The sequence below is a fragment of the Psittacula echo genome (assembly GCF_963264785.1).
Source record: "Psittacula echo genome assembly, chromosome: 1".
Taxonomy (NCBI): domain Eukaryota; kingdom Metazoa; phylum Chordata; class Aves; order Psittaciformes; family Psittacidae; genus Psittacula; species Psittacula echo.
Window position 1 is genome coordinate 66,079,711 of NC_137735.1, and position 25,881 is coordinate 66,105,591.

The window sequence follows — 25,881 nt, forward strand, 5'->3', positions numbered from 1 at the left end:
AAGTTGTCTTCCACACAATTGAGGAACCTCCTGGATTGCTTGTGCCGGGCCGTACCTTCACTCCAACAGATGTCAGGGTGGTTGAAGTCCCCCATGAGAACAAGGGCCTGTGAGCGTGAGGCTGTTCCTATCTGTCTGTTGAGTGCTTCATCCACAGATTCCTCCTGATCAGGCAGTCTGTAACAGATCCCCACAGTAATGTCCCCCATAGCTGTTCTCCCTTTAACCCTGACCCACAAACTCTCTTTTGACTGCTCACCCGTCCCCAGACAGAGTTCCATACTTTCCAGCCTATCCCTAACTTAAATAGCAACTCCCCCTCCCCTGCCAGGGGGGGGCCTGCCAGGCCTGCCAGGCCTGTCTTTTCTAAAGAGCCTGTAACCTTCCATTCCAACACTTCCAGTCATAGGAGCCATCCCACCATGTTTCTGTGATACCTATTATATCCCCATAGACACATAGGCACATATCATATCATATCCACATAGATCCAAATCTGGCAGCATCTTGGCTAATGCTGCGATGTTGCAGAAAACCTGTCAACTGCCCTCATGTCTCCTTCTACCTGTGGTTCTTCTAGGAACAGTCTAGTTGAGTCTGAAGAGGATATCTGATGGTTTGTGCAGCATTAACACAGTGTAGGAGCCATTCTCTTGTCTCATGGAGGAAGAAGGCAGCTTTTTTGACTGTAACACTGTGTGACCTGGATCTCTGCTGTGGCTTTTTGTGTAGCTCCACAGGGTTTCTTGTCTCTTACTCTGCAGCAAGTAGTTGCTGCCTTGACTTTTCCCTCCAAATAGCATAGAAGGGCAATTCTTGGCTCTTTTAGTTGCTGTCAGATGAGTAAATAAGGGATTTTTTTCCTTTAATGGGACTTTAATTCTTAGCTTCTAATTCTAATGGTGTTCAAATTTTAAAATATTATTTTTGATAATTAAAAAAAATATATTTAAACCTTATGGTGGGACTGGACCCATAGAAGGCTAAATATTTGACTTGATGTTGTTTCATATTGATTTTTTGATAGATCTAAAATTCTCCCGTTTAAAACTCTAAATATTTGAGTTTGAATTCTGTCATTCCTTGGCTGCAAGTTGCAAACATACTTTATTTTAGAAGAAATCCGTTGGTGATCCTGCTATTGTCTTTGGGAGGAGAAAAATCCGAATCAGATGAATCAGTCTCCCCTATTCTCATCCATTCTCAAAAGATACTGCAGGGGTGGCATGGTAGGCATACATAGTAGGCTCCCACACAGGCCTTACCGCCTGACTGCAGCAGTGGCAGCCTTCAGAAGTCATAGTATTGATTGGGCTAAGGGGCATCTAGTGGTTAAATATGTAGGCAGGGAAATGTTGATTGAAGGGGATCCTGGAGAGAAACCCTGGCAGGCAGAATCTCAGTGGGTGTAAGAGATAAAGTTGCCATGGTGAGAGTGCTTGCTACCATTAGTACATCTTGGTGCTCCTGATGAAGAAGAGTGCTTACATACTTCTGTTCTCACAGACCATCCTGTTTCCAGTAGTGTAGACAGTCAATCTGGTTGATATTTCTGTTGCAACCTGTTAATATTTAGAATTAATTGTGCTGCTATTCTTCTGCAAGGTTGTTGCTTTAAAATTGACTTAGGTTAGCATTAGCTTCTATTTTTTTGTTGTTGTTGTCAGGTGCAATTATAAGATTCCAGAATTACTTTGTCTGTAAATGTCATGTTTATACAATACTGAGAATGTCATTCTGTAAAGTGGCTGGCCAAGAGAAATTCTCTCTTGCCTTCTGCTTGTTTAGTACCTCATCTCCAGAGCCCTTGAAAAACTAGCAGATGAAAAGTTATATAGCAGTAATGAAATACGTATTCACTGAAAGAGAAAAGAATTGAAAGAGGAACGTCTCTGCTTCACATTTTAGCAGATCTGAATTCAGGTCGTGTGTATGAGAGATGGGAATCATAGAATGGCTTGGGTTAGAAAGGACCTTAAAGATCGTCTGTTTTCAACCCCCCTGCCATGGGCAGGGACACCTTCCATTAGACCAGCTTGCTCAAAGGCCCATCCAACCTGGCCTTGAACACTGCCAGGAATGGAGCAGCCGCAGCCTCTCTGGGCAACCTTTTCCAGTGTCTCACTTAGCCTCATAGTGAAGAGTTTCTTCCTAATACCTACTCTAAATTTACCCTTTTCCAGTTTAAAGCCATCTCCCCTTGTCCTGTCACTACATGCCCATGTAAAAAGTCACTCTCCAGGTTCCTTGTAGGCCCCCCTTAAGTACTGAAAGGCTGCTGTAAGGTCTCTCTGGAGCCTGCTTTTTACAAGCTTAACAAGCCCAACTCTCTAAGCCCATCTTCAGAGGAGAGGTGCTGGATACAAGCTTATGACTGAATTCCTCTTACTATATAGAAAATTAATCAGGCCAAATCTACAACGTGGGAAACTCCAACCTAATTTTGACAGAGCCGTATTTGGGAAATGCTACTGTTTCCCAGGGCTCTGCAGTGTCTGCACCTGTACTTGAGATCTAGATCTCAGTTCTGCAGGAAACTGCAAAGTGCTGAAAGCCTTAGCTAAAGCTAGGTTTTCCAGGCTCCCTAGTGTAGAGCTGAACTTTGATTAGAGCTGGAGCCCTCAGGGCTTTTGGACTCTCAGGCTGGAGCAGCAAGCCTTGGATCACTGGCACAGCTGCTGCTTCTGAGCCAAGCCAGGGAGCGGGGAGTAGAGTGCCACTCAGTAGGGTAGGGGAATCATGCCTTATTTGCCAAGAGTTCATCAAACCTCTCCATATTTCAGGTGAAATATTGTGTGTTCAACAAATTGCCATTTTCCAACAAAAATCTGTCTCACTGAAAGGTTTCCAGCCAACTTGAGTCACAAGTGAAAATGAATGTGTGGAGCTCAGCCTGGTGCCAGTTTGTTCCGATCCCATGTTCATCAATTAGTAAAGAACAAATGTATGTATTTGCCATTCTTTCTGCAGGGAGTACTCTGGAGTGCTGCTGTCAGGATTTAAAATTCCTTTGTGAAACTACAGGGAAAAAATTTTCCAATATACCCGCCACTGTTACACTGGGCTCAGTTATTCCTTCCTTTTCATAAGTACTGTATTAAACAAGGAATTGAATAACTGTATGTATATCGTTTATATTAATGAGTGTGCCTGTTCAAATAATACGTAAACCATTACACATGGATGGATGGATAGAGTTTTATTTAAAAGGTAATCAGAATTGAGCCTGAGGACACTAGGCATTGTAATCATACTGGAGCATGCAGTCTCTATAAGAAAGAGCCTGTAGTCAAAATATGAGGACAGAAAGATTAGCTGTTATCATTAATTGACTGATAGAATAAATGGTAGATGTTTATATTTTATCATAACAGAGCTGTTTGTTTTCTGGTAGGATTTATTTGTAACAAACTGTTTCAGTACTACCTTGGCATTGCCAGGTGTTGTGTTTTTACTCTCATGATGCAAGAGTCAATGATGGATGTTGCTGTGAGGGTGTTATTTTGCTGGTTTGCTCTGGACAATTGTTATTTGTGAGGTTACAGAGAATGATTATGCTTAATAGATAAGGGGATTTTGTTTGTTTGTAATCAAGAAAGCTACTAGTTATGGCTTGGAAGTCTTTTTATGCACAGACAGGTCATGAGGATCTGATTGTAAGAGCTGTTTGATCCAAAGCAGACTTCATCGTTTCTGTGCTGCAGAAACAGATGTTGCTGGGTTTTTTTTTCAGTTGAGTCTGATGTTTATGTTCATTGACTTATGTGTAAAAGAATCCTACTGTTCCTAGTGCCTGACCTCTTTCCAAGTGCTCAGAATGAAGAGTTCATTAGTTAACTTTTTTTAAAATGGTGTGACAAGTGTAGAGTTGAGATTTCTATAATGCTAGTAAATTCTTTTCTGCTTAATACATGCTTCTATCTTTCACCTCTTGAACTAGGTTCATCAGCACCAAGACAGGGGTGAGACCTTTCAGTGCCAGCTATGCCCTTTTACCTCCTCCCGCCACTTCAGCCTGAAACTCCATATGCGTTGCCATCAACATTTCCTCAGGACAGAATCCAAAGTGAAGGAGGAAATACCAGAAACTGAGGTGAAGGGGTCACCACAGATAAATAGTGACTCCTGCCCGGGACCACAGAGGGAAGGAGGTGGACCTGACCTTACAGGATCAGCATCTGTATCTAAAACACCTGATGTGGCTGGGCAGCCAAGTGGAGGTATTCCACCTTTACTAGTGAAAGAAGAGCCCAAAGATGACAATGGCATATCAGCTGCACCTTTTGCTCTTAGCACTGTTGAAAGAGTGCCCAACAACACAAAGCTGAAAGACTCCTCTGACTTTGTGGCCAATACAGCATCAGCACTATTCAGCCAAGACATCTCTGTCAAGATGGCATCAGATTTTCTTATGAAGCTGTCAGGTAATTTTTCAGCAAGAGGCAGCATCAGCTGCTTCTTTACAGGCTAAAACCCACTTTGCCTTGGGTTTGCTAAGTCATGGAATTGCAGGGAGAACATTGGAACTTCTTAACTTATAATTTCTTGTTTCTTCTGATAAGGAGCAGTGCATGATGGGTGGAAAATGGTGAGAGGAGAAAGGGGTTTTGCTGTTTAATTGGTAGGATTGGGAGAAAGAACTTTCTATCCAGGATTTCATGTTCATTGACAATTACCTCGCAAGTCTCACTTGGTGTGTTTTTCAGACATGCTGAATACTTGTAGTTCTGGTTTGAAATTACTGAGGGTCATAAGTACCCAGCATGTTAGAAAATTCAGCTCAAGTTTTCGCCTTTACCTGTCTGTTTAAGTAGGACCAATAAGACTGGTCACCTTTCCTTCAGAGTAATATTTAAGGTCTAACCATTAAATATGTGTGAAGTATGAATGTTACTGCATTTCTTGATTATTAACACTAGAAAGGTAGTCCTAGAGATTCATGAATATTTTTTCAATTATTTTTTTTTTTTTACTATTTTACTTTAAATTCATATCTAATGCAAACCACGTGTTTATTGTGTTTTCTTTCACTGTCAGATTATTGCTTTAAGAATGATATTCGTAATGCTTTACGAGTGAGACTCTGAAGTTGCAGATATGTTTAGGGTGAATCTTTTATGTGCTCTTTTATTGACTTGACTGAACACTTCAGAATTGTTAAAGAGCAAGAAGTCAGAAAAAATGTCACTTGAGAAACCCTGTTTCACAAGGAGATGGCAGTCCCTATGGCAAGTTTTAGACTTCGGAGATAAAAGATATCCTTTTCATTAGAAAACAATTGATCACCTTTTTACTTTAAATGGAATGTAAGTTGCATTTTAGCAAACTTCATTGTCAGGTAAACTAAGGAATTAGCTCTGTCCTGATGCTGTTGCCTTGGTGAAACTGCAGCCATTTATTTTTTAAAGGCTTGCTGTCTTCATCTGCCCAGACCTTTATACCTCTGGGATCACAATTCTCTGGGGAATTGAGTAGAATGGGTAAACATGAGAAATCAAGCCTGAGGCTTCATGGAGCCAACCATGGAAGAGAGTTGAAGAGAAGCAGGAGGTGAAATGAGCTGGTACAAATGGTTTACTGTGTGGGTTGGAAGAAGCAACAAAAGCCTTCCCTAAAAAATAATAATAAACTGTTGGTATAACATTATTATGACCAACAACACTTGAGCACGGCTGAGTGTGTTTTAATTTGTTTGTACATTTTTTCGCTTGTACATTTTTTTAATTGAGTTTTAAATGTGGACTCTGTATGAAATCCATTTTTTATGTTGTCTGACAGCTATCGTATATGTGTTGCCATTCTGATGTCTATCTTAGATTTGGATTGCTGTGCACTGAGTGGCTCTACACACTAGCTGTACTGACCTATAGATGGTAGTGCTCATGATGGCTGCATGTAGCAAGAATGAGAGCGGAAAGCAGGAGAGGGGGAAAGCCTGAAAGCTTAGAAAGCATATAACATTTTGATGTGGTTTTTTTCATGTAGCGATTGAGGGGGAGCTGTTTACAGTTTGGCAGACGGTCATGTTTTCAACGTCTGATCTATTGGCATCAGAAAAAGGATACAAATGTAGATTATTCATGCAAAAGGCCTATGCAGTTATTTTATGGTGACTTACTAAAGGTCTTGAAACCTGACTTGTGTGCACTGTTACCTAGCAACATGTTATAAAGTCACTGGGGGAGTGAGATGTATCTGTAATTTTGTATGTGTGCATATTTGGATAAAAATGTACTGCCAGTCACCAAGTTTACTGCACAAGAAGAGCAATGTTAAAAGGAAAGGAATTTCTTTTCTCCTGAGATTTATATTGTGTTATATACATTTAGCTCATGCTTTCCTCCATACAATGTGCATAAATTTAGAGTAGAAGTAATTCTTTTCTGGGAAGTTGGCTAAGTATTAGCTGCATTTTTTCGACTGCTTGCTGTGCTGAACCAAGCTCCTTCGAGTGATTTCTTTATTACGACACTCGCTTGTTAGGCACATCAGATCTTCAATTACTCGCCCTACCTTTTCTATGATATAAATCTTTTGACATCTCAAATTGTATATGCCAGTTGTAACAGCCAACACAGATTTGTCGAGACCAAATTATGTCAAAACAATCTAATTTTCTTCTCTGACAGGCCTTGTGGCTAAGAAAGAAACAGTAGATAGATATATAGACTTTTAGAATTTGGCATTTATTCTTATTGAATATTGATGGTTTAAATGAACATTTATTTTTGCTTGCCAATGTTTATTGCATCTCTTCTTCTTGGTTGGTGTCAGTTTGTATGCCTCCAGTTTCATGGGAAACCTCAGGGACTGTTGAGTTTCATTTCTGTGCAGTTTCAGCGTCTTTTTCCAAATGTGTGACTCAGAAAAGTGCTTGTCTCCCTTCAGACCTAAGAGTTACAGTTTCCATAAGTTTAACTGGTGCACTTAGGCTGAAAGACAGTATAAAATTGGTGTTTATTAATGATTATGATTTAAAAAATCTTAATAAGCATGTGTATAAATTTGACTCAGTATTATTTCTGATCGTGCAATGCAGTACATTTTCTAACCTATAAGAAGTGGGTATCAGATGGCTGGAAAAGAGTACATTGAACGTAGTTAACAGTTAGAAGAGTCACATTCGAAATAGGTCTATGAAAAATGTGCAAGTGTTCAACAGCTGCACAAATACAAACCCAGGAACAGCTAGCTAGGTAACAGTTCTGTGGGAAAGGAACATTAGTTCAATGTCATAGTGGTACTAAAAAGGCAGTTATTGTACTGGAGTGTATACAGAGAGAAACAGCCTCAAAGAACAGGGAAAAGGTCCTGCTCTTAGTCCTTATGAAGTCCAAGGGTTTGGCACTATAGTTTGTGAAGAGTGTGGACAGTTGGAAAGACTTCAGAGGAGAGCATCAAAAATGACTGGAGATTTAGAAAACATGTCTAGTGAAGATGAATAAAAGGGAGCGAGGTTGTGAGGCCTATAGAGAAGACTAAGGAGAGTCATTAATAAGCCTTTAATGCATTAAAGAGTTTGTCTTGGGGAGAAATAAATAATCTGTTGATTCATCATAATTATAACAAAAAATAGTGGGCTTATGTTGCTGTAGGGTTTAAGTCAGCACTAGAAAAATCTTCATAAAAGTTGAGGTAGTTAAAACTCTATGGTAATGTGGCTGGAGAGATTGTGGCATGTCTGCCACTGGAGAATTTTAAAAACAGGTTAGATAACTACCTGTCACATATGGTTGATCACATATTAGGCAGTGGGATGGACCAGATTGTGTATGTGTGTTTCAGCCAGTGAGCCATAGGGCATTAGAGGCAGTTGCAGGAAATTTTATCTGAACATAAGCCAGGAGCAAGATGTAGAGAAGCAAAGTGGGGAAAAAATTCACAGATGTTCAGTGTTAGACCTGATTTTGAGTGGGCCAGAAATGAATTGGATGACAGTGCTCAAAACGGCCTCTGAAATTTTTTCAGAAAGGCTTAGGGGAGTTTATGTTTAAAGAGGTTGAGAAATATTGCTGTGGGTGACCTCTTGAGCTCCCTTCAGCCCATATTATGTGCCATTGCTTGCCAGAAAGATTTTCAGTTACATGTTTTATGAAATAAAGCATAACACATATCACCAAATGTAAATCTAAAAAAAAGGAACAAATCTTGATATTTGTTTTTGCCCGATTCCATTCTTTAGGTCTTAGTTTAAGGTAGGAGATTCTTTTATGTTCACAAGAACTTCAAAGGGTTCTCTGAAATGTTATTTAAAATTTGAAGGGGTTATTGTTTGTAAAGACAATTATCAGATGACTCTTAACATATAAACAGAAGAATATTTAAGCATGGGCAAGTTTTTGGCTTCAAATCTTCCCCCTTTTACCTCAGTAGGACTGCTTGTATGCTTGAAGTTGCCCAACTACTTTGCTGGATCAGTGCTTTGCCAGAATGTTTCCTTACCCCAGTCCATTAATTCCACGCTGAAACTTTGTAACTGCATTCATATCTTAATTTGAAGAGTATTTGCGTTTCCTGTTTCAAAGATTTCAGTGGCAGATGTTATCTCTACATCTCTTTAAATACTGATGTCCTTCTACCTACTTCTAAGGCTTTAAGTTCTTTTGTAATAAAAAATGGCTTTCACAGTGATCCAGATTACAATGGCCGGTGTACTCTAGTGAAGCTATTACTTTGCCTATGTTATCTGCCGCAGTTACTTTTCATAACATTAAAAATAAACGAATCCCATCAGAATGAATGGGATTCTTGCACTATTGATCTCAAAGGAGTTCTGTGTGGAAACAGTAATTGTAAGGCATACTTCATTGCTGGCCTCTCTCTGCATCTTACCTGTGTTCACCAAGCACGTTGCTCTAGAAAGCATGTGTCACTCTCTTATCTTGTGATGGTGTATATTATCAAGTGTGCCCTGCTTCTGCAGTTCTTTTAATGTTCCCCAAGTTACTTGCATGAAAAAAACTTTAAAATAGAGAGGAGGAAAGAGAGATAACATGCTGAGGGCTTGGGGCTGGCCCTGTTAAACAAATGAGAAACTATGCTTTCTCCCAGTTTAAGCCATATCTGCTGTCACTATTCTGTGAAGGGTAAAATCTTTATTTTGGAAAATAATGCCACCATGGGGTTTTGGTGACTGTCCAAAGTACTTGGACTTTGCATTCATGTTTTATTAGCTGATTTCGTTAATGGAATAATGAAGTAATAAATCATCAGACAGCTACATACAAAATATTAGTAGATAAGCTAAGTAATCACTTACATTATTTGTTGTGTGTGGTTCTTAAAAATTACTGCATTCCTTAAAGGTAACACAAGTAATTTGAAATGTTTTAGATTTGCCATTGACAATACTGAACTGACTGGCTTTAACTCTTCAAACAGCTATTTTTAATAAAATAAAAGCATGTCTAATTAAATTGTTGTAATCGATGCATTTGTGTAGTGAGTTCCAAAGAAAAGACCATGCTACCTATATTTAGGATTCATGGTTGATGCCAGAATGTAAAATTTCAATTAGAATATGTAAGCGCGCAGGGCTGGCAATTATTGAGCTATATCCTTAATTTAAAAATACATTGAATTCCATAGTGCTGCTGTCAGTGTAAATACCCCGATGTCATCAAGATCTCTCTTTGAAGTGTCTCTCCAGATTCACAATTTCCATATAAATCTTTAATTTAAAATAAAACTGAAAAGGGGCAATAGCACAGCTAATTAAGACTTGGGCAAATAAAAGCTTGTACTTATCTTTGCCACTGATATATCGCTACCCTTATGATCTCCTTTTAGCAATTGCTAGTCTTACATCCACAATTTCCCACCATCCTTAAAGGCATACCCCATCACACTTCACACCTTGAAGGAGTATGTAGAATTTAGCAAGATAAAGCAGTGTAGACTCTGCTCTAATCCACTCTTTTTAAATGCAGAATAACAAAGTACTTTTTTGTGTACTCAGCCCAATACAGCTTAAAAGAAGACATGAATATGATTCTGGACCAGCCCTGTGCTTACAATTTAGTTTTAGTATCTATACAAACTCTTTGAGTATAAGACTAGACTCTTTTGCTTCCTTGATTACACCGTTACTCTGAGGAGAAGTCCTAGCTCATGAGCCTTTCTGTCACATCTATCAAAAGGGAAATTGGAGACATTGCTAGTTGCATCATCTCTGATTGTTTTGGGTATTGTTTTCTTAAACAAATATAAAGGTCAGTCTGATGGTGTTTCTCTTCTTCTCTGTTTCTGTTCCTTTGTAGAGAGAAGAAATATAACTACTAACAGTTATTTCCTATCAGCTACAAATTTTCTTTGCTCCTTTCACTCTCCTCCTTTTTTCTGTAGCTTCCCCAGATTTTTGCCTTTTCTACTGTTATTTTTATCTGGAAAGGAGAAGATGGTCTTGGCAGATATTACAACCTTGTTTAGGAAGTGGGACTTTGGCAATATAACAGATATCTTAGGGCTTTCGGGAATGTGTCGTCCTACAGGTGCCGTAGCAATTTGCCTAATTCCTCCATTCTCCTTGGACTCGAACATTGTGAAATTTTGAGGGTACAGTAGCAGGACTGGTCATTCTTCAGTGCTGTGTCTCATTTTGCTTGACTACAGCTCCTCAAATATAAATCAGAATCATAGAATGGTCTGGGTAAGGAAGGATCCTAAAGATCATTTAGTTCTATGCCCCCTGCTATTGGCGGGAACACTTTCTACTAGGCCAGGTAGCAGCTTTAGAGAAGATTGGGATAGTTAGTATATATTTCCTTAATCTCTCTTACATATTTTTAACATACTTAAGCAAGATTGTGTGAAAGACCTCGTATTCTAAGTGGTCTCTGGAAGCCTAGAGGTGGCAAGTCTTGGCATCATCATACTTCTCACGATTGTTTATTTTGCCACTCCACTGTTTTGTTAAAAACAAATGCTGTAATGCTGAGTGCCCTTGAGTAATAAGTTGGGGTTTTATCAATAGTTCCCATCCTCGTCCTTGTAGCCCTATAGGTTAGATTATTTGGCTGAGAGCAGAGTAGAGGGCTTTGAAAATGAGATGTAATTGAGTTAGAACTCTCAGGAGGGTTAGGTAGCAGGAGGTGCTCTGGAACAGATTAATACGCCAGGGCGGAAGGCACTAAAAAGAAATGATGGACCATCTAGGCTGCCAGTAGAACAGCATTTCTCCGTTTGGGCCACTTACAGTGTAGACAGCCTCGATGTTTAATAAGCTGGACATAATTTATCAGCCCAATTGGATTTTAGTCTGGAGATTCTCCAGCTGGTTCCAATTGCATAGATTTTTCTTGCAAAGCAATTAGCTCACTAGAGGCTTCTACTGCAGTGTTTGTACCCCTTACTCAGTTCTTGAATATCAGCAAAATATAAGCCCTAGTCTTCATACAGAATGCCAATACCTACCTGCACATTTCAATTACTAGAGCAAAACCAGTGGAAGACTCAAGTCATATTCTTTATTAACTGTGGATGCCTTCAGAATGTTGGTGCTCAGTGTCAGGGAAATGTGTCTTCCAAATACTGCAGAACCGATCTGTCAGAGGTCCTTGGTTTCTTATAACTGCCACATCTCACAAATTACCATGTGCAATGCAAGGCTCTGTATATCGTTCAGATACTCTAGCTCCAGCAGGACCTTTCTTCCTCAGGTAGAAGTCATGCCATGATTCTCTTGCCACAGTGGCTCTGAGAAGGATCACAAAGGGAGGCTTTCCCACAAGATCTCAAGACCAGTTCAATATGCAGTGACTTTTGGAATATGTCTTCACTTTTTTGTTAGCCATGACAGGCCCGCTCAGTCTCACCTTTGTAGCTGTAGTCAGGCATCACTTGTAAAATAATAAGATGGTGCAGCAGTGTACTATGGTACTTTCATCATAGTTCATTTTGACCCACACTCCGATGCTTTTTCTTGTGGCCTCTTTTGTGACAGCATTTTTATTGTGGATTCTTTCTCATGTTTGCTCAAACAGATGGATGGAATGGTGACCAACTCTTTGGTGCTTGTGACTTGTAACACTGAGCTTGGCTTGAAGTAATCAGCCCATTTTTCCTCTTTCAATTATAAACACTTTGAGCATTTAGAAATCCTTGTAAGTGGACTGATGCAGTTAGCAGCTTCTGTCAGAGTGTTTCAGATTAGTGGCAGATGCCCAAAGCTTTTCTTGTGGCATTTGGCAGGTTGAGGAAAGTGTCATAACTTCCATCATCTACTTTTGCTAAATGGCTCAAATGATTCCAGTTGCCAGGAAGATAAAAATCAGCAGTCTGGAATCTTCTTTGATCTGGGTTTTTTTTTTTTTCTGGGTGTGGAATAGAATGGAACAAATGGAGTATTATCAACACTGCTTGAGAGATTGCTGCCTGTTGGTTGCATTTGCTGGGTGGGTTGGTTTTTTTCTTGCTTATTGTATATTTCAAAATTAAATTGCTGGGTTTTTTTGGACTCAGTCTGCAGGCAACACATCCTTCAGTCTGCTCTCACTGCAATTCAGAATGAATGTAAATTAAATACAAATGAAGTATATATATATATATGTATCTATTTTTGTATGTAGATAGAAGATGTCATTCCTTCTGGGGACTAATAATATTGTCATTCAGATATACTTTAATAGACCTAAACATCATCTTTTTAATCCTTGTCTAGCTCTAATTTTTAAAGGATTCCTCAATCATAGGGTTGTTTTGTTGGTTTTCTTTTTTTAAAAAAAACCCCTCTAGTCTCAGTCAACATTTATTTCCCTTATTTGCAATGTTTTTTTCTTACATCTGTTTACAGTTCTCTCTAATATGATTAGTGGATGCATCATAGCTGCTATTTCCCATGTGTTTGCAATTTTGCCTGTAATTATGGATCCAAGATGGGACAGAGGCAAAAGTGGTGGGGATTTTTGGTGCTTTGGGGATTTTTTTTCTCCTCTAGTTTTAATGTATGGATCTGATAGACTGGATGACTTCCCCGATTTTTTTATTTGCCCTTCTATTTAGGCTTCATTTACATTGGAATCAACTTTAGTATATTTCAAGAAGGAGTAAAGGCTACATTAGTTGAAGCAAAAGTCCCATTAATTGAAGCAATTGGGTTGAAAGTGACCCAGCAGTTGTCTGATTTTATTTGGTTTTTTTTCCTGGGAGAAGAAAAATGAGATAAATAACTCATCTGTTTTTGTGTCTACAATTAGAGTGTTCGATTTTTGGAAAGTGTGGTCAGTTCAAAAAATGTGCTGTCAGTTAATGAAGGAAATAAAAGCCTACTTCTTTCCTAATTTTTTAATTCTATCATCTGTCCAAAGCACAGCAGCTAGAGTAGGTAGAACCAGCAACATGAGTAAGAACAATAGTCTGGGCTTCTTTTCACCTTCATGTAATACTGCCAAATGAACATCTTCAGGACCTCCTCTGGACTGTAGGGCCCTGGCCATGTTTTATATTTCTTACAAGTGATGTCTTGTAGACACACAGGGACAAACTGAGTATATAGATCTCATGAAAAGCCCATTTAGATTATGCCTGATGTTGTGCTGGTTGTTGTCAACATAGTTTTAGCATTGGTATCCCAAGCGGCACCTCAGAAGTGTGAGAGAGAAATGGCTTACAGCAGTGTGTGGAGAGCTAATAGAGCAGCAGTAGGAGAGCTAATGTGTGGAGCAGGGAGAAAAAAGGAAAGCGAAACATAGGAAAGGAGGGAAACTTGCTGGATTCCACCTTCAAGTCATTCTGGGTGTGTTTAAACTCTGATGTGACCTACCTTGAAGTTTTGGTTCTCTGAGCTGTAAGAACTTGGCTTCATCTCAGTAGAGCTTAAGAATACCCTGGGATAAAGAGCATAGAGCACTTGACACCTGCCCTTGGATTGGGTCAAATTGGCTGCTGAATTTAGGCTTGGTGATAAGAGGGTTTAATAAATGTTGATTTCTTCCAAAAGTGCCCACTTTGATCCTCGTTTTTGTGGTGAGGGAACCCATAAGGTGTCTGCCACTGCATACTCTAGAGCCTGACTCTGAAAAAGGTTCCTAGTTTAAGGCTGTGATATTATATGAATTCTGTTATAGGGATTTGATTTGTGTGTGGATGTTTTTTCATTGTTCTTAACCTGGCTTATAATGGACCCATGACTGCAGTCTTACACTGATCTATGTATGTTTAAGGCCAGGTTGGAGAGGGCCTTGAGCAACCTGGTCTAATGGGAGGTGTCCCTGCCCATGGCAGGGGGGTTGGAACTAGATAATCTTAGGGTCCTTTCAAACCCAAACTATTCTGTGATTCTGTGTGAGTTTAATATCACTTCTATATTTTAAGTGGTAAAAGTGTATGCTGGCCTGGTCTCTAGTGCTTTCTCTACCTGGTTCATTTTCTGCCTTCGTTCATGGGCAAAAACATAGCTGGCTTCACAGGTTAATAATTGTTCTTAGTGGGTTGTCTGTACCTCTTTACTCAGATTCATGTTTCCTTTATGTTCTGGGAGAATTTGAATTAATAACCTATTGAAATTAATAAATTCAAAAGATTTCTCCAGGTTTTTTGAACATTCAGGCAGAATGCTCTGTATCAGTTTCACTCAGCTCCTGGTGGAGGTATTTTTTATATCAGTAACAGCCAAAGTAGAATGTTTTAAAAGAGAAGGAAGTGTGGCATAGAAGGTTTGGGTCTTTTGGGGTTTTTTTTGGTGACCATTAATCACCCCAGGTCAAACCCCAGAATAGACTGAGCCAGAAAGACATAGAAAGATGTAGGTGTATATAAAGAAGATAGATGGAAGTTTTTTGTAAGTACCTTGGTAAAGTTAAGATTAGTTTGAGAGCCTTAACCTGTATTTTGATGAATTACAGCATGTATGAATGTTTCATATTTCAGCTTTTGCTCTTTTTCTTTTAAAAAAAAAAAAAAAGGAAGGGAAAGCAATTTCTCATACTGGTAAAAGTGCTTAAGTGCTTATAGGTCATATTAAAAATTACACATATAAGTTAATTTAATTTTTGGAGTAATGAATAGCAGCAGTGTCTTATGTACATGCTGCTTACGTATACACTGTTTATATCACTTGCTTTGATCTTGTTCTTTGGTAATGGCTTGCCAACCAATAAGAAAGCAGAAAAATCTAACAAGCCTGGGATATAAACTGAAGTGTTGTGCTATGGGGTAATGCAGAGGATTGTCTTGTGGAAGGAGGAAAATATGTAGGAGCAATAGTGAGGTAAATGGTTGAATGCTTAGAAGGCGAACATAATGGGGATGATGCTCTATCTTTCATGATTGAGGAGACAGTTTTAGAGAGGTGAGAAACTTAAACTCACTGCAGTTTAGGGCACTGAACAAGTCATCTGCTATGTGTTACTGGGAATTTAACGTGAAATTTTGAACAAGAAAAAGGCATTAAGAGGTAGGGAAGGAAATATCTCTTAATGGTCAAACGTAAAGAATTATAGGAAGAACTGCTGAAAAATAGTGCAACTTCTTTAGCCTCCTGTTCGTTATTCAGTCTGCCTGTGAATTTATATTGCTTGGTTTTGGAAGTATTGTTTAAGAGGCATTCTTGGTTTTATCCCTTCAACCAAACACCATGCAGAGGATCCACCACTGTTAAAGGGTATTGGAAATACCATTCAAGAAGATTGTTCAGTGTGTAGATTTTAAGTAGCTCCAAGTATCTGTACCCTTCTCTAAGGTTATGCAGCTGCTTACATGGAGTAATTGAAAGTATTATTTTAAACTTGCTCTCTTTTATGGGTGTAGAACCTAGAACACTGCTCTAATAGCATCTTCTAGTGCAGAGCAGTCTTCCTAAAATCTCTCTGCTCTCTTTCTTAACAAGTTCCAATTTGAAGGACCTAAGAAATTGCTGTCTTTTCCCTTTCTCCCCTCCTTCCTAGCTTTCTACTGTTCATCTCTTGCCTCTCTTCCATGCTCTAAGAGCTCAATATGTAGTACCCATGGGCTTTTCCAAATTTGCCCTTACGTGAAATGATGTTGTAAACTTCCATCAAGTCTGTGGAAGTTGTACAAACCAATGACCAGAGGAATGCTTTTAGGAGCCATAGGGACAAAAAAATAAGAGGAGAAGAATGGTTTCTTGAGCTTTGGTACATGCAGTTTTTGTGTTTCAAAATTATCCCTTTGTTCAAAAAAGAGGCAGAAGTTTGTTTATCTCTTGAGGTGTCTTTGAATACTGTTTGACATGCTTGCTTCCACTGCCTGCTCTAGCATTTCTCATGTTACAGTTTCTTCCTGTTACTAGCTGCTCTGTGGTTATATATTACATACCTTGTTAAGTCTCACTTGTTTCCTTCTCTTGACAGCTGCAAATCAAAAAGAGCCCTTGACTCCTAAATTTAAAGTGAAAGAGGAGCCTACAGATGAAGAAGCTCCAAGTTCAGCCTTGTCTCAGTCCAGCTATGTGTTCAGCCAGGAACCTGAAGCCTCAGCTCCAAACGTTCCTGAGGAGAAACTCAAGCCTCAGGAAGTGCAGGCAAATGTAATGAGGCAGGACATGTCAGTCAAGGCAGCATCTGAGCTCCTCATGAAGCTCTCAGGTAGATATTTAATTTAATCGTATTCAGCTTCTCAATTTCTTTTTCATGTATGCTCTCAAGCTTACCTTGCAGAAGGAATATTTAGCTTTAGTAGCAAGTGAATGAGCAATAGGAAAGGTCTGTCTACACAGGTTCATATATGTATGACACCTCAGTTTGGTCGATTGCCATAGTATCCCATTATCTGTGTTCTTGTTTTCAAATTAATGACTATGGGATAAGTAAAAGAAATGATGCCTTAAAGCTTTTAGATGTTGTCATTTTTTAAGTGTACCAAAACACGTTAATACCAGTTTATTCACGTCTTTCATTAACATCATAAAACTGTGTGTCTGTACTGAACTATATCTGATACAGCTTTATAAATGATGACTTTTAAAGGCTTTTATTTTTTTCAATAGTATCTTGTACTCAAAACTGTAAGATACACAGTTAAAAATATAATGCAAACTGAGCCAGATTTCTGGTGTTGGGGAGACCACTTGAACTTTCCTACTTTGCCTTAGTGATAAATCATTTTGCCAGACAAGTATGCACGTGTATACACATATGTACTGGTACAGCTGGAGGGAGTCAAATAAAAATGTATGTACTGCTAATTATACTTTGTCCCACTGTCAGAATCAAGTTTTAACTTTAAGGGAAAGTGAAAGGGTTGAATTCTCCCTGCTGGGAACAGGTTAAGTGAGAGACAAAAAGTCTTTGAAGTTCTAATAGACTTGAATTTTTAGAAACAAGATGTGAAACTCAGTCTAGGAGGATGGGTTTCGTACTTCCTCACCTAAACTGGATTAGTTAGTTTTTAAGTCTTCTCCAAAACTAGACTTTTTTTTTTTTTTTTAAAGTATGCCAGCATCATGCAAGAGGTGCCAGTGGAAATGTTTACAAGTTTAAAACTTCTGAGAATGCTGCCAAACCCATCTGAATTTGTTTGGCTTGATTGGATGCTTTCAACATTGAATTTGAGGTCAAATGTATAGCTGGAAGACTTTAACTGACTAGGGTCTCCCCCATAAATTCTAACGTGTCATTAATTCACTCCTGTTCATATCTGCACACTTTAATTTTCAAAAGAATTTGAATCATTGATTGCAAGAAGTTCGTGTTAAAGATGCAAAACCGGAAGTTAATCAAAGCAGAAGTTTCCCAATTATTTTACAGTCCCAAATGCTAAACATTTGGTTATTGATATAGTGCACTGTTGCTGCTGGTAACTGGTTTGATAACAGAACTTTACAGCCTAATGAATGTTAACCTGTGACTATTTTTGCTGGCGCACATAAATTTATGTATCTATTTTCATAAAGAATAAGCTTCGTAACTAAAGTACTTCAGAGACAATAGGCTTCTGGATTGTAATTCTTGAATTCAGCACTAACAGGCTGTGTTTAAATAGTTTTATTGCAGGTTATTATATTAGAATATTTGTGCCTTAAATATCTGTTTATGTAGATGAAGTCTGGCATGTATAATATCTTTGTCAAAGTCTTTGATCACTTCTGTTGGGGACTCCCAGTCTTTAAAAGTTGTAGTAAGAAATGCACTAGTTTAACATTTCTCTTATGTTAAACTGCTCGTGATTGAGCATTTTTTGCTGATAGTGGTCTTTTTGGTTAATCCATAGATGAGAAGGTAAAGCATTACTCAAGGATTTATTCAGATGGCATTGCTGCAGTTGGTGTTCCTGAATCAGCCAGTGGGTGGGGTTATACAAAGTTTATCACTTCACTGTTTTCAACTTGCACTTTTCAAGAATTACCATCTAAGTCAAAAACTATGAAGAAGGGAAACACTAAGATACAGTTTAAACTAGGAGAAATGTAAAAGGAATATATAAGATCAGTAGCCACTTTAGTGGTGGTTTTTTTAATGTTTGCTTTATCTGGTAGAATACTCAGATCACTGTTGACTTCCCAGCTTATCTGACGCAATTCTACGTTGTGTTTTTTGTGATTTAGAACTTAAACAATTAAGCCACTTCCTTAAAATTAAAGTGAAAACAAGAACAAGATTCTTTCTTTTTTTGCTGATAATGGAATGAGGAAAAAAAAAAAAAAAAGGAGAGTAATGAATAAGTATGTCTGGATGTTCTACTGCCCGTAGGAAATCTTCAGTCAAGTGCCCTTATTAGATTTGATATATTATATAATTAGGTTAAGTCAGGTCCTTCCAGGCTCTATATATTCTTGGTAAAGACTGAATGGATTACATCCTTGCTTTGTTATTTTCACTTTCTTCTGTGTGATACTAATTACCAAACCCTGTACTGCATACAAATTCAGCAACGGATTTCTGATCCTTCATAGTATTTTGCTTTCTGTGTTCCTGATATACATGCTTCTGTTATCCCCTAAGCAATAATATTGGCGATTGTTGCAGCCTCTTGGGATTTAGGCATAGACCATGCTGTCCCCTTTCACATAAAAGATACACTGCTTTATATTTTTCACTAGGAAATCTCTTTTCCCAAACAGAGATGCTGTGTTGCTAGCTCTTAGCTGAGCTTGGCCAGTGTAGTGGAAGGCCTTTCCAGCTCTAGAGTCTAGTGTGGACTGGTGGTTTGCAGTAAGTCTCTGTTATAGTATGCACCAGCCCACACTAGCCCCCTATAATGGGGGGATTTGTCAGCCACTCAGAAACTTTTCTAAAGCTAGGAAAATGTGGAAAAATGAACATCATTTACTGTAGTAGAACATTAACAGAACCTTTACTAGGTGTTAGTGTAGAGGTAGATGTACAAAACTTTATCTGGAGATGCTATGCCTTTCTATACCAGTTTTTTCTCTACTGTGTCCACTTGGATTCAAATCTTCTACCTCACAGTTCACAAACTTGATACCTAGTCACTTGATACCTACTCGCACTTCTTCCAAAGAATTATTCAAACTAAGAAGGTTAATGTGTCCTGGGCACATCTAGGTAGAACCCTTTTCCATCCAGATAGTCAAAACAAAACTTCCTAACAACTGATCTGGAACTTAAAAATAAAGGAAACACACATTTTGAAGAAATGGTCTTTGGGGGTTAACAGGCAAAGTTTGAGCTTTAGTTCAGATTTTTAACCTACATTTTAGAGAACATGAAATGACTGCCATGATTTATATGAATGTACAAAAGTGAACTGTGAATTCTGTCCATTACTAAGTTTTGACTGAGACTAGATCCAATAGTAAGCAAATAGATTCAAGGAGATAGTGGAGTGGGGCAAATTACTCTTACCTCTGTTTGGAAGGGGGCCATCCCTGCAAGATTTCAAATTCCTATTAGATGTTGCACTAAATCACTTAAAGGAAATGGAAGTGATGTATTTAAAATACACCTGAACAGATCTTCTGCATTCTTACCAGTTCTCTTTCATGGAAAAGCTAATTTATGTGTCAAAATGTTGAAATAAGTGGTGCTATCTGGTTAGTCTTATGCACTCAATCTTGTAAATAGAAAGGTAGGTTTCAGAGGAGACTGAAGTTTAAAATAAACATTTGCATTTACCTGCTAAGGTGTAAGTCTAAAAACTCACATTTCTTTTGAAATAATCATGCTGCTGATATGTTTTGGGCACATATTATCTTTCAGAAGCATACAGTGTTCCCCCTTGTCCAAAAATAAATGCACAGCTGGAGGTGTATCAAATCTATTCCAGGTACTAGCATTTTATAAGTAGTCTTTTACCCTAGTGCCTTGAACTGTGACATTAGTACGTCCCTGTCTTTCCTAGAAATGTTGCCTGAATCACATTTGCCTTTATTTGAGCTCTATCTTATTTGTGATCATCTCGCATTTCTATAGTAACTCAGGTTGTTTTCCTCCTTTTTTTTTTCTTCCAGTGGATCAGTTTCCCATGTATTGCACATATCCTTGTTATCGCTAACAAATGCATGACCTTTGTACTATTCAGTTCCTTTGGATTCTTTGTACTTTCATCCTTGGGTCACACAGTGTTTCTTGTAATACACCAATTGCCCAGTACCAACAAGGTGTCATAATTTTGGGTTATCAGCACTCGCAGTTAACTCGTACTTAATTTTTGTTTCAAGATCATGAAGTACTTGTTGCATTCAGTTGATTCCAAAAGCATTCTTGGTCAACTCCATTTATTATCACCTTTATATTGTCACAACTATATGACAATTCCTCTTTCAGCACAGCTGGTTATTGTGGGAGATTTGGGGGGGTTTTCCCCCTTTTTTTGATTAAGTCTTTATCCACTTGAAAATGTTTATGCTGATCTCCCATTTTGTGCATTGCAGTTAATTTTTTTGACACTATCTTACATTTAACTGAAACCACATGGATTAGAACTATTTGAAAAGAGGAAGAAAAATTAAAAAAGAATGATAGTACAGTTCTAGCCAGAACACCTCCCATTCCAAAAATGGCACGTTGTACACTAGGGTACAGTGAGGTGAGGGACTATCTGAGAAGGCTTTAAATTAGCTCATACCAAAGCCAATCCAGTCACAGCAGCATAGACTTCCAGAGGAACTCAATAACTATAAGTTTAAAAAGTTTGCTAACAAGAAGAGCTATCTGTGTTTGTGTGGCTGGACAGCTGGTGTCAGATTTACCTCATTTTAAGGCTTGGGTGGCTTTATGCTTGGCTGTCATCAGCAACGTAAATTGACAACAAGAACAAGTCCATGGCTAGTAAGCTATTATTCTTAGCAGTCACAAAATCTTTCCAGGTTTAGTGGGTTGAGTTGGCAGTCTCTTGATTTATTGTTACTGTGGTGAAGAAAAACAACATTACTGCATTCTTTGGGTGAGATGGGGACAGAGAAACTAACCTTGCTATACATTTCTTTTTCATAACTTTGTGGACTGTTCTGGGAAGTGCTTGTATTTAGGTAGGCTGCTGTCTTTGGAGTTTGCTGCTGTCAGGACCTTGTAAGAGTCTCAGTACCTAGATTGCAGGGGAGCTGTCAAGAGTGCTTTCATCCCTGCTTAGAGAGCCTTGATAATGGGCAGAGGAGTGAAAATACAGAGAAGTCTTTTCTTCCTTGCTCTCTAAATAGCTTATTAGAAAGCTCTGGGCAGCAGCAGGTGCTTCTGTAGAAGCCCAGAAAAGAAAGTGGAAAGTGTATGATCCAAAATAAGGCTTTCTCTTGATGGGAATTAGAGAGATGGCAAGCCATAGCAAGTCACATCACCAGATTACATCCTGCCAAGTGTTTTTTGTTGGGTTTTTTGTTTGTTTGTTTTTAACCAACAGAAATGTGCCATTGATTGTGAATGGTTAGAGTGAAGCTATGTTGTATTTACAGCATAGAAAAAGATACAAGTTTCTAGGTTGCTAGATTTATTATTGCAATGTGTCAGGCTCCAGATTTTTTTTCGAAGGTTTTGAAATTCTCCTGCCAATGCTGTGCTACATGAAGTTCATATCAGGCCATGGTACATTTAAAAAGTTTTTCCATGGCATCTGCATAATAACATAATCCTAAAAGAACTCAACTAGCAATGGATTCTTACCTATTGATGGGGTTTGCCATGTTTCATTGCAACATTAGTGTCTAAGTCCAAAAGGGGGAAAAAGCAAAAAAATACTGCCCATTCACAGGAGAAGTGTAGGGTGGGAAGAATGGAAGTCTGCAAAGTCTAAGGTCTTTTTCCTCCTATAGATCTTAAAAAGACAAACCACAAAACCACAAAAATCACAGAAAACCAAGTACCTTCTAACACAACCTAACTTTTATTTCAGTAGATGCTATATAACACCTCTAAGTTACTGCAGTTCATCTTTTTTTCCACTTCAGGGTAATCTTGACATTAAATGAAAACCATGTCAATTTAAAAGATCGGGTAATTTGGCATAATAAGAAGTCGTGTCTGTGGCTCAGATGTACTTCTTTTGATGTTCTGGATTTATTTTTATTTTTTTTATTTTTTAGGAGTTGTCATTCAGTATTTAAACACCACCACCTCCTCCCCCCTCCCCAATCCTTTGCTTTACTGCTATTTCTTGATGCTGTTCAGCCAGGTGGGAGTGGCCGCAAAGCTATGGAAAGTGGGCAAAGTGTCAAGGAATTATAGATGCACAGTATTTGCAGAAGGGCCTCTTGCAGACCCCTTGCCTTTGAAGAGTGAGCTTGTAAAGACAGGAGACATGGAGTCAGGCTCTCTGCAGAAGTCCAGCTTGCTGCAGAAATGCTGGACTGGGATTTTCTTGAACTGAGAGATTGGATAGATAGGAATATATTGTAAAATAACTACTTACTGGGCATGTAGACTTTTTATCAAATGCTTCTTAATCTATGTTTTGAGGGATTGCTGGTGTTCTGCAGGTAGGGTCTTTCAGGTAACCACCATAGTCCTACCATTTAATTGAAGGAGCAGCAGATGCATGTCACAACTCAAATTAGCCTACTGCTTTAATTTGCTCCTTTTTTGTTGTTGTTGGCTTGCATGTTTGTGAAACTACCGCATAGTCACAAAATTCAGGGGTTCCACTTTAACAAATATGATGCATTTAATGATTTTTTTAAAAAGCAAGACCCTGTTACATTGATTCGAAGCCCATTGACATTGTCTTACATAAAACAGCAGTTTGAAAAAACAAAAAAACAAACTAGCAAAATAAAGCATCAAGCACAGCGCCCTAGGGAACGTCAGATGTTACTTGCTGTGTATCTAGCAGAACCTTCAGGGCTCGCCAACTGTTCCCTACCTCTGAGGTTTTATTTAAGCTGTTTTAGGGCATGTTTATTTCTAGCAAATCAGAACAATTAGCATAACAAAATGCCTGATTCTTCATACTGAAAGCTTTTGAAGTCAGTACAAGTTGACCCACTAGTTACCCCTGTCTGCTTGATTGTGAAAACTAGTACATGAGTCCAATTTATGAGACATATGGGAAAGGCTTTCTTGTCTAAGTTGATTCATAAAGTTGATTTGTAAAGCTGATGGGCATTTCAGCAAATAAGCGCAACTGAACAAACCCGGTTCTCTTAGCTGTTCTCTGATGTCTTGCAGCAGTCCCCTGACTGTATTGGTAGCCTTCCACTGAACATGCCCCAAGATGTCAGTGCCCCAAGATGTCACCTGTACTGGTGAGCCCCAGATGAGGAGCAGTTCTAAAAACAATCTCATAAGTGAAGAATAGAGGGTAAGACTCTTCTCCTGTGGGTACAATTTTGATAATACAGCTCAGAACATGGTTGGCCTTGGTTGCCACAAGGGCACATTGCAGACTTGTGCACAACTTGCGTTGAATTGTGGTAGTCCCAGCTTTCTGAGACATAGCTTGACTAAGCTCTTTCTAAAACCTGTCAGTCTCTGTTCTAGCCTGCAGAGAGGCATTGTTAACACTAAATTTCAGAGATACTCTTATTGCTACACCTTCTTCAGATAAGAGCGTCAGGCCATCAGGAGTGAATGCTGTACCCCGAGCTTTTAGGTCGTCCAAGTATCGTTCTGTTTCTGTTTTGTTTGGCTTTTTTAGCAGGTGCCACTACTTTGCAATTCCTTGCACTTGTGAATGCCAGAGAACCTGAAACTGTGGAAGAAATTACTTTCTTCCTGGAACAAGCCTGTCCAATACTGCATTTTTCATATCTGATGCAGAAAATTGTCTCAGTCAATGTGAATATGATGAAGTTCATTGAGGCTTCTATAGACCAGCTGATTAAAAGTCATATTGCTCTGTAAAGAAACAGCATTTCTGTGGCTTGATAGTACATCCATGTATGCAGTAATTTTGTCTCATTTTGTTAAGCTTTTTCAGTTTCACAAAGTTAACAGCAGAAAAACACACATTAGGTGGTTTAGTTTATTTTCTGCCAGATGAGCTACGTTCAGTGCCTTGCTGTTGTTCTGAGCTTCATCCAGGTTAATTTTGAATGAATAACAGACCATGTTTAGGAGATAAGGGTCTAGATACTTCAGAGCTGCTTAAGTCTTCATCCCATGCTGCTTTTTGCTAGGAATTAGATGTCTGTACTTTTATAAAAATCTGACATGAAGAAAATTACTCTTGCATGCTAACATTGTATTCTGATACATTGCAGTTTATTTAACCTAGCCCATTTATTCAAGGAGAAATGTAAAAGTGGAAAGAAGCCAAAGCTATCATGATTTTAATTATTTGAACCAGAAGAACTTTTGATGTACCAGCCCTTGACTTGAAAAACTTTAGCTGTGCTATGACCATGTGAGATACCTAAGTAAGGAAATAAGGGGTATCACCTTACTCCACAAATGTATTCCACTGTCTGTAGCACAGAAGGGAAAATAATCTTCAAGAATTTACAGTTTAACTGTGCCTGTGTGGTGAGATGGGTATGGGCATAACCTTAATTACAGTCTTTTGCCAGCACAAAATCTAACACAGCTGGATTGTGTGCCTCTGATTGCTGCTCATGGGACAGACTGACTGTGTTTCCCCTTCATTAGCTCTTGTCAAATTATCATAAATACCCTCCTTCAGTCTTCTCCGTGTGTTTGCTTTTGGGAATCAGGGTATGACAGGATTCATCTTTGGCAGGGACATTCTGTCAGATCAAAAGGGCACAGCCGGGACGATAAAGGTCAAAGGAAATGATCAAATATGTAAATTTAGTTAGGGCAGTTGGAGTGCTAGCTGATTATAAGGGGGAGAAGGTCATCAGTATTGCTTGACTCTTGCCTTAGTTGGGGTCAGATCAGTTTGTCTGATACAAAAGCATTTACAGGACAGGGAATTAAACTGTGGAGCAAGAACAGAAATAGAAAGAATATTTTAAAAGCAGAGAGAGCAGCAAAGGTCAGCTTGACTCTGCACCTAAATTTGGCAGCTGGGTGCAGAGCTCGGTCTGTCAGACATCTGAAGAACTCATTTGTTTGCGGAGTTACCTGAGCTTTTGATTGACAGTGTTACCTGATGCGTTCCTTTGCTGTTCTGTGTTCACTTTCAATGCACAGCATGCTATTTTTATGCTTTCAAATACAGATACAGTGTTCTGTGGTTTTATAATAAGAGGCTAATGGAAGCTTTAAATAAAAATAATTTTTTTTAAAAAAAGGGGGAAGGAAAATCTGCTTACCAGGAGAAAAAGGGATTATATTGTATTTCTAACTTGACTTCAGTTGAGAATTCTTTATGAAGATATCTGAAGTCTGAAATGCATCTGGTGGATCATAGATGATAAAGGTTTTTATCCTTTGTTTATATGTTTAAGGATTAAAAATGTCACAAGGAAAGATTGAAAGTGCTTCATGTAAATTGTCCCTGGAACATATCCAAGTGCCTTTTATCTCCTGCCTTCAATTTTTTTTTTCCCTCCACTTAAGAACAACAGGAAGATGGGGAGAGGGAGAAACCAGGGGAATGAAAAAGGACTTGGTGACACACCAATTTACATTTAGG

General features: G+C 38.6%; 1 protein-coding gene across 1 annotated transcript in view; it reads left to right on the forward strand.

The window, feature by feature from the left end:
- Window positions 1-25,881, forward strand: part of ZNF827 (zinc finger protein 827) — a gene marked incomplete at both ends in the record, with an annotated part of 111,464 nt that overhangs the window by 43,843 nt on the left and 41,740 nt on the right. Inside the window, 2 exons of the mRNA XM_080638951.1 lie at window positions 3,941-4,424; window positions 16,308-16,541. Coding sequence (XP_080495077.1) covers window positions 3,941-4,424; window positions 16,308-16,541 — 718 coding nt within the window. The remainder of the gene's footprint in view (window positions 1-3,940; window positions 4,425-16,307; window positions 16,542-25,881) is intronic.